The sequence below is a fragment of the Eurytemora carolleeae genome, unplaced genomic scaffold (assembly GCF_000591075.1).
Source record: "Eurytemora carolleeae unplaced genomic scaffold, Eaff_2.0 scaffold444, whole genome shotgun sequence".
NCBI classification, from domain to species: Eukaryota; Metazoa; Arthropoda; class Copepoda; order Calanoida; family Temoridae; genus Eurytemora; species Eurytemora carolleeae.
Window position 1 is genome coordinate 124,964 of NW_019396373.1, and position 15,755 is coordinate 140,718.

The window sequence follows — 15,755 nt, forward strand, 5'->3', positions numbered from 1 at the left end:
TATTTACTAATCAAAGATTGTATTTACTAATCAAAGATTATATTTACTAATCAAAGATTGTTTTTACTAATCAAAGATTGTATTTACTAATCAAAGATTGTATTTACTAATCAAAGATTGTATTTACTAATCAAAGATTGTATTTACTAATCAAAGACTATATTTACTAATCAAAGATTATACTTACTAATCAAAGACTATATTTACTAATCAAAGACTATATTTACTAATCAAAGATTATATTTCTAATTTTTAATTGTGGTTTCTCTGTAAAATTGATTAACGAAGGGACAAGGAACCCAATTAACAGAATTCAACATGTATTGTCCCAATATTGTCCCAATATTGTCCCAATATTGTCCCAATAATCTCTGTAAAAAATTGATAATAATCTATTTCATAAACATTCCTTTAGATTTTGCAAGATTCTTCCACCAAAAACCAATTTCTAAAATTTCCAAGTTTTCGGCTTTTTGTGTTCAGACACTCGATTTACTTTTAAATGATTTGTAGGTTTTCTTGATAGATTTCTTAGTTGTTTTTTACGATGGTTTGGTTGATGTTTCTTGATAGATTTCTTAGTTGTTTTTCCGATGGTTTGGTTGATGTTTCTTGATAGATTTCTTAGTTGTTTTTACGATGGTTTGGTTTGGTTGATGTTTCGGTTGATTCGGATCCAGGGAGCTAAAATGTTGCGGAGCCAGTGGATCCGGGTTTAAGAATTGCAAATTATAAATTACAAATTTTGATATTTTTTTTAGTTTGCTAGTGTTGTGAGACCAGTTAAGAAAGGGATAGAGTGCTCGAAATTTCAACGTCTGATCATCTTTCGACATTTGTGCTCGAGAATTGAACTCCTCGACTCCATCGACACGAAAAAGTGACGAGTGACTTCAACGTCGTTTATTTAAGTTTTAATTAACTAAAAATTAAGTCGTTTCTGTATTCGTCCAAGTTAATGATAAAAAAGAGAATTTTTTGTTAAAAACAGTTTTGTAATTAGAGATCACCGTTCACAGTCTTGAAAATCAATTAAAATTTGTTACGTCGATCAGGGGCGTATTCAGGAATTTGTCCAGGGGGGGGGCTAATTTTTTTTCTTTCCAGGGGGGCTCAGCACCCGTTGTGGCCTGAAAACCCCCTGAAAACGATAGATTTCACTGGTCCAGGGAGTGGGCTTAGCCCCCATAGCACCCCCCCTGAATACGCCTCTGATGTCGTTATTCATTTTCACATGAGTATATAGTATAACTAATCATATCCTAGCTCGTATTCATGAAATTATTCATTAATTCCGGGTTTATCAGAACCCATTGTTTAATCGTTTTCAAAATATTTTAGATTTTTTTTTTCAAAAAAAATCCTCATATATTTCATGGGTCTGTACTCTGTATGTTAAAGGTTGAATTTATTCCAGAAGAATGCTGGATGTCCGGTTGAAGATGTCAAATATTTATAAATTTATTCTACTCTTCCTTTTCATGGTGTCCATCATTTATCTCTACAAATCATCTTTTATAAAAATTAAAGTTACAGGTGAGTCCATTTCAGTTATCCAGGTTTTTTACCTTGAGAAAGCCAGTCTTACTGCTTTGCTGACGAGTTCGTTAACACACACGCACACTCTTGTGGTATAGACACACAACATCACTACAGTCAAGGAAATTGCAGAACAATGTCGTCTTCGCTGTTCTGCTATATTAATTTGTTAAATCCCGAACAACACACAGCTTGTTTGAAATCTGCTTAGCTTTTTTCTTTTCTTTTCTGCGTACAGAACACGCCTTTGGTTAACATCTTTGGAACGCAATGTACTAGACAGTAATTGAAACAAACAAAAATCCATGTTAAAAAATAAGTTCTTAAAATACTTAATTTACATGATGATTAATAATTTTAATAATAATTAATAATTAATAATAATTTATAATAATAATCATCCTTTTGCAGGAAAATAAAGAAATATTGTACCTCAAATTTCTAATGGTGTTCTCAATGATGTCAGTTATCACAGGAATTTTTTTGATCTAGGTCGATGGGAAGTGCAATGCCCGTGCAGATCGCAAAAAAGATCAATTTTCTCAAAAAAAAACTATATCTTGATTAATCACGTCATATATCATTTTCTTCGTAATTGTCCAAAAAGATTAAATCTATTTAGATTTTTGAACATTTTTTTTAGAATTGACTGAGTTAGGTAAAGAAAAGAACCTCCTAACCCGGTCAATTTTTTTTAATTTCTCTAAAATTTAAATGGATTTAATCCTTTTAGACATTTACAAAGAAAATTATATATGACATGATAAATTAAAGAAATATTTTTTTTTGAGAAAATGGATTCTTTTTGTGATCTGCACGGACCTTGTACGACCACTTTCTATAGACCTAGAACAAAAAAAAAATCCTGTGATATCTGACATCATAGAGAACACTATTAGGTTATTGTGGGAAATCAGACTGAAAAATGGGTCACCCTAATTAATATATATAATGTTATTATTAATTTTAGATAAATTGGAAGCTCAAGAAAAAGAATCTGTCCGTGTAGATGTTTATTATGAATGTTTGTGCCCAGACAGCAGGTATATAATAGCTTAGGAACCCAGTGCTGTCCGTGTAGATGTTTATTATGAATGTTTGTGCCCAGACAGCAGGTATATAATAATACTAGCTTAGGAACCTAGCGCTGCAAACGTTATTAAAAGTTACTCCCGCCGTTTACCCGCACTTGAACGATTTTACCGGGAAACTAAATTTTTGCTATTTAAGTCCACCCACTCAATTTAGAATCTTAAAACCAAGACATTCCAATGGGTCTCCCCCAAGTTCCCCAATCGAAATTTGAGGCAAGTTGGCACTTGGGTTCCAGAGTTATGATCGGAAAAACAAACAAACAGACAAACAGATATTACAACTTTATATCATATATATAGAATATCTGAATAATTCTATAAATAATTTTTTAAAAAATCTTTAACAGTAATAATCTCAGTTCTAACTATATTTATTATACTAAAACACAATTGCATTTTTATATTTTTAGACATTTTGTTGTTCACCAGTTGTTCCCAGCTTGGAGTTTGCTAAAGGAACATTTTTCAAATAATAAAAATATTTTCCATCTTATCTATGGAGTGCATTAAAAAATGAGGGGGGGGGTGTATTTTTACCAACTCTTAAAGCTAAGGGTTGTTAAAAACAACAATTTTAATTTTAATTTTTTGTTAAAATTTCAAAAAGGGATTGATCTATCATGCGTTACTCTTGATATGATCTAGTTATTGTTATCATTGTTACTGTTATTGTTTTTCTTGTTGTTGTTACTCTGTGACTCTTATTCTTAGTGTTACTCTTACTCTTACTCTTACTCTAACTCTTATTGGAATTATTGTTAACATTTTGAAATTGTTTTATCAGGAGATTATGGAGGTTAACCTCATCCCCTACGGGAAAGCCAGTTCAAAGGTAACTGTGTAGTTAAAGGGATTGTCTGACTGGATATGGTAGTTGAGCAGAGAATGCAGTTTAGTAGAACATTTTTTAAGGTTCATTTGAGACCTATGAGACGTTTTTACAATGCATACTTGTTTAGCAAGAGCGCAAATTCAATTTTTAAATTTTCATAGATTGTTCATTTTGGAGGGATTATTTTGAGAATCGGTTTTTTAAAAATTATTCAATGACAACCACGAAAAATTTAGCAAAAATTATTTAGTAAACTAATTATTAAGCCAGACACTCACTTTATGCACATTAAATTTTAAGAACATTAAAGGAAAGTACACCACATGACGATTAATCAAATTCCACATTTAATTAGCCCTACAAATCATTTATTTCCCTCGATTTTGCGAAAAAATAGTCTAAAATGGTGTCTACAGGGTTACCCACAAAGGAGGAGACTGTATAAAACTCAAACAGTCTGCAATGTTTCCCTACAACAGTGAAGTTTCTTTTTTTTGCAAAACCATTTTGAAAGCCATTAAAAGACTATATTCAATGCAGAAGACTTGTTTTAACCTTGGGTTTGTCCTATTCTAAGAGTTTCAGGTCGTCTTTACAGTCTCATCCTGTGTGGGTATTGGGTAACCCTATAAGAGGTGAGGTGGGTTAAAAATGTTGACAAAAATTTGTACCTCTGAAAGAAAATAAAAATATCCTGTCATGTTAAGAAATCTGGAGATCTGTACGAGTTTCAATGTCAGCATGGTCCGGTAGAGTGCACCGGAAATACATATCATGCCTGTGTGGCCAAAACTTCAAAACCGGAAATTAGGAATCCATCAGATAGAACTTTTAATTGTTCCATTTTTATTTATTGTTTATTAAAATAAATAAATAAAATAAATTTATAACAAAGCAACATAAAGTTGTTTGGTGAGGGTGAAGAAACTGAAGAAACTGAACTTGGAATTTCAAAACCAAACTCAGAACATTCCCGTGACTCAACCGAGTTTTCCAATCAAAATTTAAGGCAAATCTGTAAAGGGGTATATTTGTCAAATAGAGATTACTGCTTTATATATAATGATACAATGATTGTCTATTTATCTGACTGATTTTGTTTTAGTTTATTATATGTAAAATGTATGATAGAAAACAACCTAAATCCGTCTAGTATAGCAGAAAAATGCGCGGGAGAACTTGCTGTCCCATTCTCTGAGATAGGTAATCAAAATCTAAGGTCAATACTTTTAAATCTATTTAAATTATTCGGTTTAAATGATCGTACACAGCCATCTCCAACCCTTTTCTTAAGCTTATATTTAATTTAAGCATATTTATTTTATCTATATTTGTACGTATGTATGTAAAATCAAAAATAAAATGTTTTTTAATACTAAATGAATCATCTTTCCTTGATAAAAATATTTGTAATGTTTAAGTCAATAATTTGATTTTTGAAAATCCACACAAGGTAATCGGATCTGAAACTAGGAATTAATAAAAAAATGTTTTTATTTATAAATTTAGCTTAAGCTGGGGAAACATTAATTTTTAGACTCGACCAGTCCATGTAAAATTCATTAATTTTTCCCCCTTAACACTCACGGCTATGAGGTTTTATCTAGTTTTTATCAAATTTACTAAAAAAAAAAGATTTTCTGAAATTATTTACCATTTAAAATTTTAGATACGTGTGCCAAGGGACGTGAAGGAAATATGCTGAGTTTCATGATGGGAGAACTTACACACTCATTAAGGAACAAAAATGTTCATCAGCATTAAAAACAAGTTTTAACATTTTAAAGATTGTTTTTATTACATAAAAACTGTTGAATTACAAGCCTGCACGAATCAAAATCAATTGCACGTTTACATACAAATTGAAAAGTTGTTTTGGCTTAAATCAATCTTCAGCCATAGCCAACATTAGTGCTTCAATAATAAGGCTTAAGCGTATATATTTTACAATTTTGGGATATGAAACTTTTGCTTTTTTTTGTAGAGCCTCAATAAAGTCTGGCTAGACACGATTGTTGAGCTGAGAATGCAGTTTGGTTGTGACATTTTTTAGTATTCATTCGAGACCTATCAGACGTACTTACGGTGCATAATTGTTAAGCAAGCGCACAAATTTAATCCTCATAGATTGTTCATTTTGCAGTAGAGAAATATTTACTAATTGATGTTTGTTCACATAAAGTCTACTATCTTTGTTATTGTTGTTACGCAGAAACTAGTTCCTTAGCAGTCCAAATACGTCACAGATAATACGCAAATCCTATCGCCCCCACCTTGAAGAAACCCATTATTTCTTCTTCCTCATTATATTTAATTTCGTTCTCTTTATGAATTTTTTCGAAGATTTCTGCAAATTCTTCAAATGTCATCTTATCAATACAAATTCCAGGAAATCTACAAATAATGTTTGTGAACAATTATATATTACAGAAACCAAAAATGAAATAAGTACCTGTTTTTAATGATAAGAGTTAATTTAATTTTCTAAACCTGTTCCTAAACAACTTATTAGCTAACTGTCACTAAGGATTAAGTAGGTTGCCCTTATATAAAACAAATGGTCAAGTATTTAAATTGATAAGAACAAATGTTGTTGTATAGTCCGTCAGTTACATTTATTCCTACAGTAGAAATAGAAACAAGTCAGAAGAGGTAAGAACTGAGCCAGCCACCAAAAAGCATGATTTGAACCCCTAAATTATATCAAATATCATTCACCTAAAAAAGACGATTGATATATTGGTGAAGGATATTTTGTATGATTTTGGAGACATTTTTCACTTATTTTTCTGTTCTGTTTATTATTTAAAAAAGATCCTTTTTTTGCTATGGATCCTTGGCCAGTATTGGAGAAATTGATACAAATTAACATAAGTGAGAACCAGAAAATTCTGGATTAGGAAAACTACTTTTAGACCTAAGTTATGGCTGAAAAATGTCCATTGTACATGAGAGACAGCAATTGTGCAGTGTTAACAGTCCCATTTCTCTTAACAAATCTTAACAAGTGATTTACTAAGTTATAAGAACTATTTGCTTTGTAACAATTTAAAATATATTTATGTATTGATTGAATGTCGTCATCCTCTTCCACAGTTTTCTGATTCTCACTTTACTAAAACCATTTTCTTTGACAATTTTTTTCTTCAAAATTTTTACTTCGTTTGAATAAAAAAATGGAACTTATTTTCGTTCCTTTGAAACCAGGTTTTTTATCCTCTTGTGTTTCTCTATCCTAGGTTTCGAGACTCTTTAAAGAATCTGTCCCTTCAAGTATGTTTGGAGTACAAGGAGAAGTACATGAAAACATTCCCAGCTTGTAGAGAACTACTTCAGTAGTCTACATTAGTTCTGATTGCTGTACACCGTACAGAAACATATGTTGTACTGTACTGTACTGAACACTCTACAGAAACTCTCATGCTGTACACTTACTGTTTTACTTGTTTAATAGTTTTTCTATCTGATTTTCTGTACACTGTACACTGTACACTGTACACTGTACACTGAACAGTATATAATGTGCGCTGAAAATTTGTAGAAAAATTATTTGTTGTGATTCATCCAGCTAAACCATCAATTGTACAACAAATACAGAAATTTTTTTTAAAAAATTATTCAGTTCGGAATTTGATATATCACCTCTTTTTACTCTTTACATGTTCACTGCATTTAGATCAGATAGTTTTCACATTTGTTGCTTACTGCGAAATTTCCAGTTTCATAATATCAGAAATCTAGGCAGCATATAGTTCTAGTTCTAGCCGTTTTTTTTTAAATTAAGAAGTTACCATAGCATTTTCACAATAAAAACAAATAAATCTCTTTTAGCAAAAGATAAAGTTGAATAGTAATGCTAATCGCAGTTTTCAAATAAAGGGTTCTCTAAAATCATAATTAAAGGCATTTATCTAAATTAAAAACATCAATACTGCATTTTTACTGTGTCGAGCATTTCAAAAGTAATGTTATTTCTGAAAAAAAAGAGGGGAATGGGAAATTTTTCATCCTTTTTTAGTACCCCCTACACAAGCACTTTTTTATATATACAAGTACTGCCATTTATTTTAAGATAAAATTAAACTTTCTTTTTGTTGGACGAATTTGCTGCAATTTTTATAAGAGCTTTAGTTTTATAATTGTTTAAAATGAATAAATTTATGAAATTTTTTTTAACAATTTGCAGTTGTAATGTTTATGTATACACATTTATGTGATTGAATGTCAGAGCTATCAGAGCTAGAAGAGAATGCATTTCGAATTTTCACAATAAAAGATTAATACTGAAGTGTTCACTGTTCAGCCTTCTTTCATTTTTGGTATATTGTAAATTGTAAAGATTCAAATAATAAAAGACTTACAGTTTTATTTTTATACGCTTCAAGGTTAGGTGTTATCTACCTCACCCTCAACAAGATGGTTTTCAAGTAACTGAATTGCATTAAATTCTCTTCGATTTAGATAATGTGGAATCAAGGTAATCTACCAATTTTAACTTTGAGACATTTGAAACGTCGCGTCGACCGAAATCATTTTATCTAAGTAAACAAACTAAATTTATTACAATTCACACTTTTTTGTTTCATTTTTAACAAATAAATTATGACCAAAAATTAAGTATATTCAGTTGTTAAAAAATTATATTCTGATTTATATTTCAGGACTTAGCACCGTCTGTGTTCATAATATATTTGATATTGGTTAAAATATGATGATAAAGCATCCAAAATAAAAGGAATATTAAGAATTTATTCAATGTAATTTTTAAAAAGTTCATAATTCGCGCCAGAAGCCAGGCAGAGGTGTTAAAAGAGTACCAGGTTGTGGTTATAGTCTCGTCTAAAATACGCAAGAAACCCTGCAAGTGCACAAATATTTATCAGTTGATTTTTAGAAATATTTCTCCAAATATCTTCTCTCCTTTCCGAGCTGCGTAAGAAATTTTAAGTTTTAGTATAAACCTTATATATGCCACTTAATGAGTTCATATATGTTTCTGATCATGACATTTAATTAACTCTAATCTTTAGTAAAATTCTTATGCCACTATGCCAAAAAAAAATTTGTTAAAATATTTCATTATACACATAAAAACCAAGATTTAAAAGAAGCTGTGCTGTATGGTGGAGGCTCGTTTACATGCATAGCGGAGTAAGCGGAGCCACAGTCTGCATAGTGGAGGCTCGGTCTGCCTAGCAAATCTGGGAGGCTCGTGTCTGCATAGCGGTGGCTCATGGCGTCCTGGGGTACCCTCCCACGTATACCACGTACATCTCCCCCATCTATATGTAGTGTTTTATTAATTGATTTCAACCGATCTCGACTTTAGCTAAGACGACATCTAAAAACATATTTTAGGTTTTAAATTTTCGATCGTAATGTTTAAACAGGACATACAGGGTGTCCCACGAAACATGACAGTATGCAGGACGACTTGAATGTCGTCTTGATTTTTGATATAATTTGCTGCGTTTATTTGTCAATCTAATTTTAGAAGTAAATTTCTAGAGATAATAATCACAAAATTTCCCTTGTCCTGCCATTTCCAAAATGTGGTCTGCCTTTTTTGTGCTTTCAATATTGCCCGAGATATGAAGAATTTCGTTCAGATTTCGACAATTTTGCTTTTATTTAACAAAATTGAAATCTGAACCAAACTCTTTATATCTCCGGTAATATTGAAAGCACAAAAAACGCAGACCACTTTTTGGAAATGCCAGGGCTAGGAGAATTATGTGATAATTGTTTCAAGAATCATACATGTTAAAGTAGATAGAAGACTAAATGTCACAAATAAATTTAAATACCAAAGACGACTTTCAAGTCGTCTTCCTATTGTCATGTTTCGTGGGACACCCTGTATCTAACCAGTGGCGTAAATAAGGGGGGTTATTGGGGTTATTTACCCCCCCCCCCTAGATATTTCAGATTTTAAGTCAACATATTCTAAATGATTCTTAATTCTAAATAAATAGTCAATGTCATTACAATTACATGTTTTTTTTAATAGAAAAAGAGGGTATGGGCAATGAAAAATACATTTTTACTTCTAAATAAAGTAATTTCCATATTAAATTTATTTAAGATCTTCACATACTACATTGACGACAAGAAAATTTTAGAAATTAGAAATACAAATATAAACAAAGAAAATATTTTTCTAAGTTTTGCAGAGTAGCTTTTAGAGTAAAACTATTATTTTTTTATCTTACTTAAAATAAATTCAGCTTTTTTTACAGATCTTTGTAGTTAATGTAAAATGAATGACTATTATGAAGGATATAAAACAAGCTGAAAGCTGAAAGGTATGAATTATTTTGAGCTGCTTAGAACCTAGAGCGGGCTCTACACCTGAATCTAACGTTAGTGATTGGTGGGGAACACGTTTTGAAATAGTTTGTATTTAAATGCAATTGTTTCCAGAACCAAAATGAGATTGAATGGACGACCCAATAAACCTATTATTAATGATCTAATCTTTAAAAGATAGCAATGTACCAAATAAGGAAGGGACTTCAAAATTTATCTTAGTCTTGTGTTCTATTCGTTCAACCGCGTACTCAGGATTTTAGCCAGGGTGGATAAAGTTATTTTGCCCCCCCTGGCCTTAAAAATTTATGGTTTTCTATATTATGTCCGCTACATGTCCCAGCTATGTAGTCCATTATGTAGTTCAAGGACTATACATGGTTACCCTCAAATGATGAGACTTCAGAGACGATTGTTCAGAATCTGTTTCCATATATTCACGATTCCCTTCACTATAAACTTGTTTGTTTCTCTGCAAATCATTAAATAAGCTATCATACAGGGTGTCCCAATAAACATGGGAATTCAGTGACGAATTCGATATCGTCTTTTTAAATAATTCTTTTATTTAGTATAGTGATACCTACTGAGAAAGCTGTAATCTGTAAGAGTTTCGTCTGCTATGTTCACATTTTGTTTGTTTATGTTTTGACTACATACGGTAGGGTGTACTTAATAAAACAAGAAAATTACAGTATATACAAACAGCGTAAACTTGTCCGTCTTCACTGTTCATCTTGCGGAGACATTATAGACACATCTTTTCAGTGTTTTACCCTTTTCCTAAAATAAACTCTAGCAGACATAATATTAGGTATTAGAAATTAGGTATTAAAATGCTAATTCATAACAATTAGACGATATCCAATTCGTCACTGAATTCCCATGTTTTTGGGACACCCTGTATAACTTTATCTAAGCAGAATACACTATTTAGCCTTAGAATCGTCAAATTGGAGTTTCCGGTCGTCTTTAATGTCTCAAATTTTGTGGGTACCCCTGTATATTATAATGTAGCCCTCAGTTTAGTTATGTAATACTCTCAGAAGTCCTGAGTAGTCTACTGTAGTCCCGATTCAAGGACTAAATATTATAATGTATCTCTCTGTATAGTTATAGATAGTCTCCTGAAGACTATCGGGCCCAAATTTTTTTTGGGAACTCATGTGGCCCCCGAAAGGTTTATGTATGATCAAAATTTTAAAAATTTGTGTTTAAAAGTTTTTTTATTTTTGTAAAACTTTGAAAATGCGCAAAAAAAATATTAAGAAATTCGCAAACTTTTTTTTGTTTTTGTTTTATACTGTACGAAGAGAAGAGGCTCTGAGCTTTATTGAAATAGAAAAGAAAGAGAAGTTGCAAGATACGAAACATGTTAGAACAAGATAGATTCCGTGCAGTCGTCTCTGAAGTCTCACCCTTTGAGGATAAATATGTATCTAACAATAAATATTTGAGGATAAATATGTATCTTACAATAAATATTTGAGGATAAACCTGTATCTTACAATAAATATTTGAGGATAAACCTGTATCTTACAATAAATATTTGAGGATAAATATGTATCTTACAATAAATATTTGAGGATAAACCTGTATCTTACAATAAATATTTGAGGATAAACCTGTATCTTACAATAAATATTTGAGGATAAACCTGTATTTTACAACAAATATTTGGATCTTTCACAAAAAAAGAGTATTTTTTTAACAAGTTTGTTATTTGCCTAGCTATCGTTTTTTCCCCTAAAACTCTAATTCTATAATTCCTGTATCTTGCAACCTGATGTCGTAGATCTTTGATTTTTTAAACTAGGAATTCTGCGAGATCAAAAAATTTAAGTTTGAAATATCAATGGTTATAACACCATCAGGTTGTATGAATAATGAGCGCAGATTATTAGAGTTTTAGATAAGTTTTTTTGCCTTAACAATTACGAATTCTCTAGCATTAATAACAAACCCACTGCCTGGTGTGCCTGTGTAAAATGAGTATAAATATGGTCAGTATTTATACCCGGGGTAAATGGATCAGTATGATACCATTAGGAAAGCCTAGTTGCCTCTCAAAGATAATTGTGACTTTGATAAATTTGACATGGAGAAGGTAACAAAAAAATTTAAAATTTTCGAAATGAAAATTAGACCTGAAACGTAAAAAAATCATAAAAATACAAGATAATAGGAAAAGTATTAAACCTAGAGTATAAATAATACCTGCTCCTATTTAGACCAAGTTCTACAATTGAATGTAAAAAAAGACAATTTGTAAAATATGATAAATGAACTTACACGACATACTGTGATTATAATAGCATTCAGACCACTCATGAGGAGGAGGGGGGGGGGGATCCTGCCTGTTTACTTTATAAATGCGACTGATTTTATATACTGAAAGGGAATGTATGCGTAATTTTAAGTTACGATGACAATGCCCTAATATTTAAAGCTTAATCAAATCATGTTTATGAATAAAATATCCATGTTTTTGTTTTTGAAAACAGATTATCTTAGCTAGTCCGGAAAATTACGTTATCTTCCACATGTTTTGTTAGATTATGGTTTCAAGTGGTAAATCTGGCATTGTGTTTTTTGCACAGGGGGTCACTTGAAATTGCGCATACAGTCCCTTTAAAGCGGTAAGTGGAAAGTGGTGACCGAGGGGGGGGGGTCATTGGGTTCTGGACGCAATTTATTTAGTCTTTATTATTTTGAGATCATAAACACACAAGAATGTGATAGTGTGTGTATGAGAGATTTCTTATGTCGCAGTTGTATGTTAAAATAAAATTAAGAGGAAACAGTTTCAAATTTTTGTTTCTTTGTTAAATATCTCCAGAGACCCAGAAGAGGCTAAATGTATAATTTTAATGATGACAACGAAAGCAACTTATGTAGGAGAACCTGCACAATTAATTAGAAAGTATCAAGTTTTAAATTTAAGAAAAAGAGATTGTTTTCAAACAAAGATTTAAGAATACAGTTTTAAATCGAACATGTCAACTCCACTAGAAATTACGTATACAGTCCCTTTGTTTAAACATTTTTCTGATAAGAATCACGGAACCTCTTCATCAACCATTACGCTGCAATTCCGACTCTAATTAATCATCTAACCTCTACTTTACTTCAGTAAAATACAACACTGATTGGAGTTCAAAACATATATTTTTACAAAACATGTTTTTCAGTTCTACAGAGTAAGCCTCTTCGATTCGATGATACAAATTAAGCCATGGGTCTACATTTATATACATTTTTAATAAATCTTTGAAATATTAAATTTTCCTTAAAATATCGATTTAAATTAAATTCCATAATTTGGGAAATATTGTAGATAATTGATTTAATTCGTGTATTTATATACAATATACATTATACATAGTACATATTTGCAATAATTCATAAGAAAAAAAATAAATATTAATATTATCCATAATTGCAAATTGATGTTAAAACAATTGTTTTTTTTTCTAAATTAAAGATATTTTTAAGAAAATAATTGATTAGGAAAAACTCCTACACCTGGTAGGGTGGGGGCACTCCCACCCCTCTGATGAGGGGGGGGGCGTACCAAACCATAAATAAACCCTGGTTTGGATCAAAGTGTCCAGAAGTCTAACTAACATGAACTAGAAGGTTTGCTAGAATTAACATTGAATAATATGTTCTGGTTCCAGTCTTGAACAACAGACATTTTCCCATAGAGACACGAGATTTACACAAGGAAAGTGTACTGCAGGTTCAGGGAGGAATGTAAACAGTGTACTGCAGGTTCAGGGAGGAATGTAAACAGTGTACTGCAGGTTCAGGGAGGAATGTTAACAGTGTACTGCAGGTCAGGGAGGAATGTAAACAGTGTACTGCAGGTTCAGGGAGGAATGTAAACAGTGTACTGCAGGTTCAGTGAGGAATGTAAACAGTGTACTGCAGGTTCAGGGAGGAATGTTAACAGTGTACTGCAGGTCAGGGAGGAATGTAAACAGTGCACTGCAGGTTCAGGGAGGAATGTAAACAGTTTACTGCAGGTTCAGGGAGGAATGTAAACAGTATACTGCAGGTTCAGGAAGGAATGTAAACAGATCGAATTTTGTTTATTATATTCCTTCCAGAAATTATAGTGCCACTTCTTTTGTCAACAAAGTTCCTGGTTTATCCTATTTCAACAAAAGAAATTTGAAATATATGTTTTCTTCTCTTTAAAAAAGGTAAATTGTTCATTGTTTAGATTTTTTCTTTTAAGTCTTTTTTGCGCATATTTTTAGCTTAATTTACTTGATAAAGAGCCTATGCCGTAAGTTGAACGATAATTAAGAAAGGTTCACTTTAATATTTTCTGGATATATTTTCTTTTTTCTATTAAACATCCTTGTTGCATGAAGCTTGTGTTCTATATTTAATGAATGCTTCAGTATACAATATATCGAACCTCTATTGAATTTAAAGTAATTTCCTCTCCTGAGAAACCATTTTCTTGATCGCGCGCTTCTCTCCGCATCCGTTCTTGTGGCGCACGGCGCAGTCTAGAGCCATTGACCGTTGGTTTCAGTTGCAGTTTGGTTCTCAACCTGGACAGACATGGATACAACTCTCTACCAGTCACCGCAGGATCGGAACATGGATTTTAACTTTAACATGATAAATTTTGAGTTAACCAAGGACGGACAAAAAGAGATGATTGAGATAAGTCCCGAGGAGTTGTCCCAGTTTGACCCAACTATGCAGTACGATGTACAAAACACCAACAACAGTTACCAGAACTACTATGATTACCAAGAGATGTCGCCAACATCAGAGAATTCATATTTTTCCGGAACTCCGTCCCCTTTTTCTCCAGCACAGAGTGAATTTTCCGGAAAGGCCGTAAATCCTCGAAAAAAAGGAGGACGCAAGAAAAACCTCCGTCCTCCATCTCCAGCCATCCTGAAGCAGAGGCGCGAGGCCGCAAATGCACGAGAGCGGAAACGAATGAACGGATTGAACGATGCTTTTGAGCGATTACGTGACGTTGTTCCAAACATGACGACGGAACAGAAAATGTCCAAAATCGAAACTTTGCGAATGGCGCAAGCTTACATCAAAACTTTGGCTAACCTGGTCGAAAATGAGGAAAATGGAAGTCCTCAACCCTCAGCCTCGACAAATACAGTCGAGGTCGATATGTTTGAATTGATCTAAACATTTCTCTAGATTTTGTACATAAACTGTACAGTGTACAATAACTTTGTCAACCCCGAAGAACATGAAGAAATCTCCGAAACTGTGATAACAAATACCGTAAATCATAAATGAATAAAGCTCTAGCGCTATTTACAATTATCTAAAGTGCAATAAAGATTATTTAATACTGATGAATCGTTTCCTTAGAAGTTCGTGCATTTTCTAGTAATTATACAATTCCACTTTGTCAACATTAATCTCATTTAAATGGTTTGAAAGTGGTCTGATTAGTTTAAATGCAACAAGCCGTTCAAATTCCTTAACTGTTGAGTGCTTTCTGCAAAAACTTAATTATCCACATTATTTCATTTTTAGACAAAATCAAAGTTGTTTTTAAAAAATTAATTCTAAATCCAATTCTTAATCTTGGAAACCTAATGTTGTTGAACATTTATATTTCAAACTGTGAACTAGGGATTGGAAAACTAGAGTTTAGTTTCTATAGAACAAGATGATAAGTGAGGGGTAAAAACAGTAGGCGTTGGTAGAAATTAGAATAGATATAAAAACAGTAGGCGTTGGTAGGAATTAGAATAGATATATAAAACAGTAGGCGTTGGTAGGAATTAGAATAGATATAAAAACAGAAATACAGGTGAAATACATTAAAAGAAACTATTTAAAAAAATAAGGAAATAAATGGAGAAAAAATATTTTTAAAAACCAAGGACTAAGGATTGTAAATAGATAGATAGAAAAGTTATAAGGGTGTCAAAAAAAACAGTTTATTGAGATTTTAAACTCTCTAAGTTTTTTCTTTT

General features: G+C 31.9%; 3 protein-coding genes across 5 annotated transcripts in view; all 3 read left to right on the forward strand.

The window, feature by feature from the left end:
- Window positions 1–959, forward strand: part of LOC111701969 (serine/threonine-protein phosphatase 2A 65 kDa regulatory subunit A alpha isoform) — a 14,940-nt gene extending 13,981 nt beyond the window's left edge. The window contains exon 18 of the mRNA XM_023473476.1: window positions 762–959. Coding sequence (XP_023329244.1) covers window positions 762–769 — 8 coding nt within the window. The 3' untranslated portion in view covers window positions 770–959. The remainder of the gene's footprint in view (window positions 1–761) is intronic.
- A 178-nt stretch (window positions 960–1,137) lies between these two features.
- LOC111701968 (gamma-interferon-inducible lysosomal thiol reductase) lies at window positions 1,138–7,753 on the forward strand. 3 transcript variants are annotated; one of them, XR_002765317.1, is made up of 10 exons: window positions 1,138–1,536; window positions 2,510–2,582; window positions 3,044–3,089; window positions 3,418–3,465; window positions 4,173–4,276; window positions 4,571–4,668; window positions 5,135–5,204; window positions 6,067–6,117; window positions 6,705–6,910; window positions 7,034–7,753. XR_002765317.1 is itself a non-coding variant. In XM_023473474.1 (9 exons), the coding sequence occupies exons 1-9, from the start codon at window positions 1,422–1,424 to the stop codon at window positions 6,802–6,804; spliced, it is 705 nt and encodes a 234-aa protein (XP_023329242.1). In that variant the 5' UTR covers window positions 1,138–1,421; the 3' UTR covers window positions 6,805–7,753. The 3 variants fall into 3 exon arrangements, 2 of the variants coding, with proteins under 2 accessions (XP_023329242.1, XP_023329243.1); XM_023473474.1 differs by having other exon boundaries at window positions 6,705–7,753; XM_023473475.1 differs by lacking the exons at window positions 6,067–6,117; window positions 6,705–6,910; window positions 7,034–7,753 and adding an exon at window positions 5,450–5,865.
- Window positions 7,754–14,313: 6,560 nt separating this feature from the next.
- Window positions 14,314–15,125, forward strand: LOC111701971 (pancreas transcription factor 1 subunit alpha). The gene has a single exon (XM_023473477.1). It carries the CDS (start codon window positions 14,353–14,355, stop codon window positions 14,950–14,952), a length of 600 nt encoding a protein of 199 aa, XP_023329245.1. The 5' UTR covers window positions 14,314–14,352; the 3' UTR covers window positions 14,953–15,125.
- The last annotated feature ends 630 nt before the right edge of the window (window positions 15,126–15,755 follow it).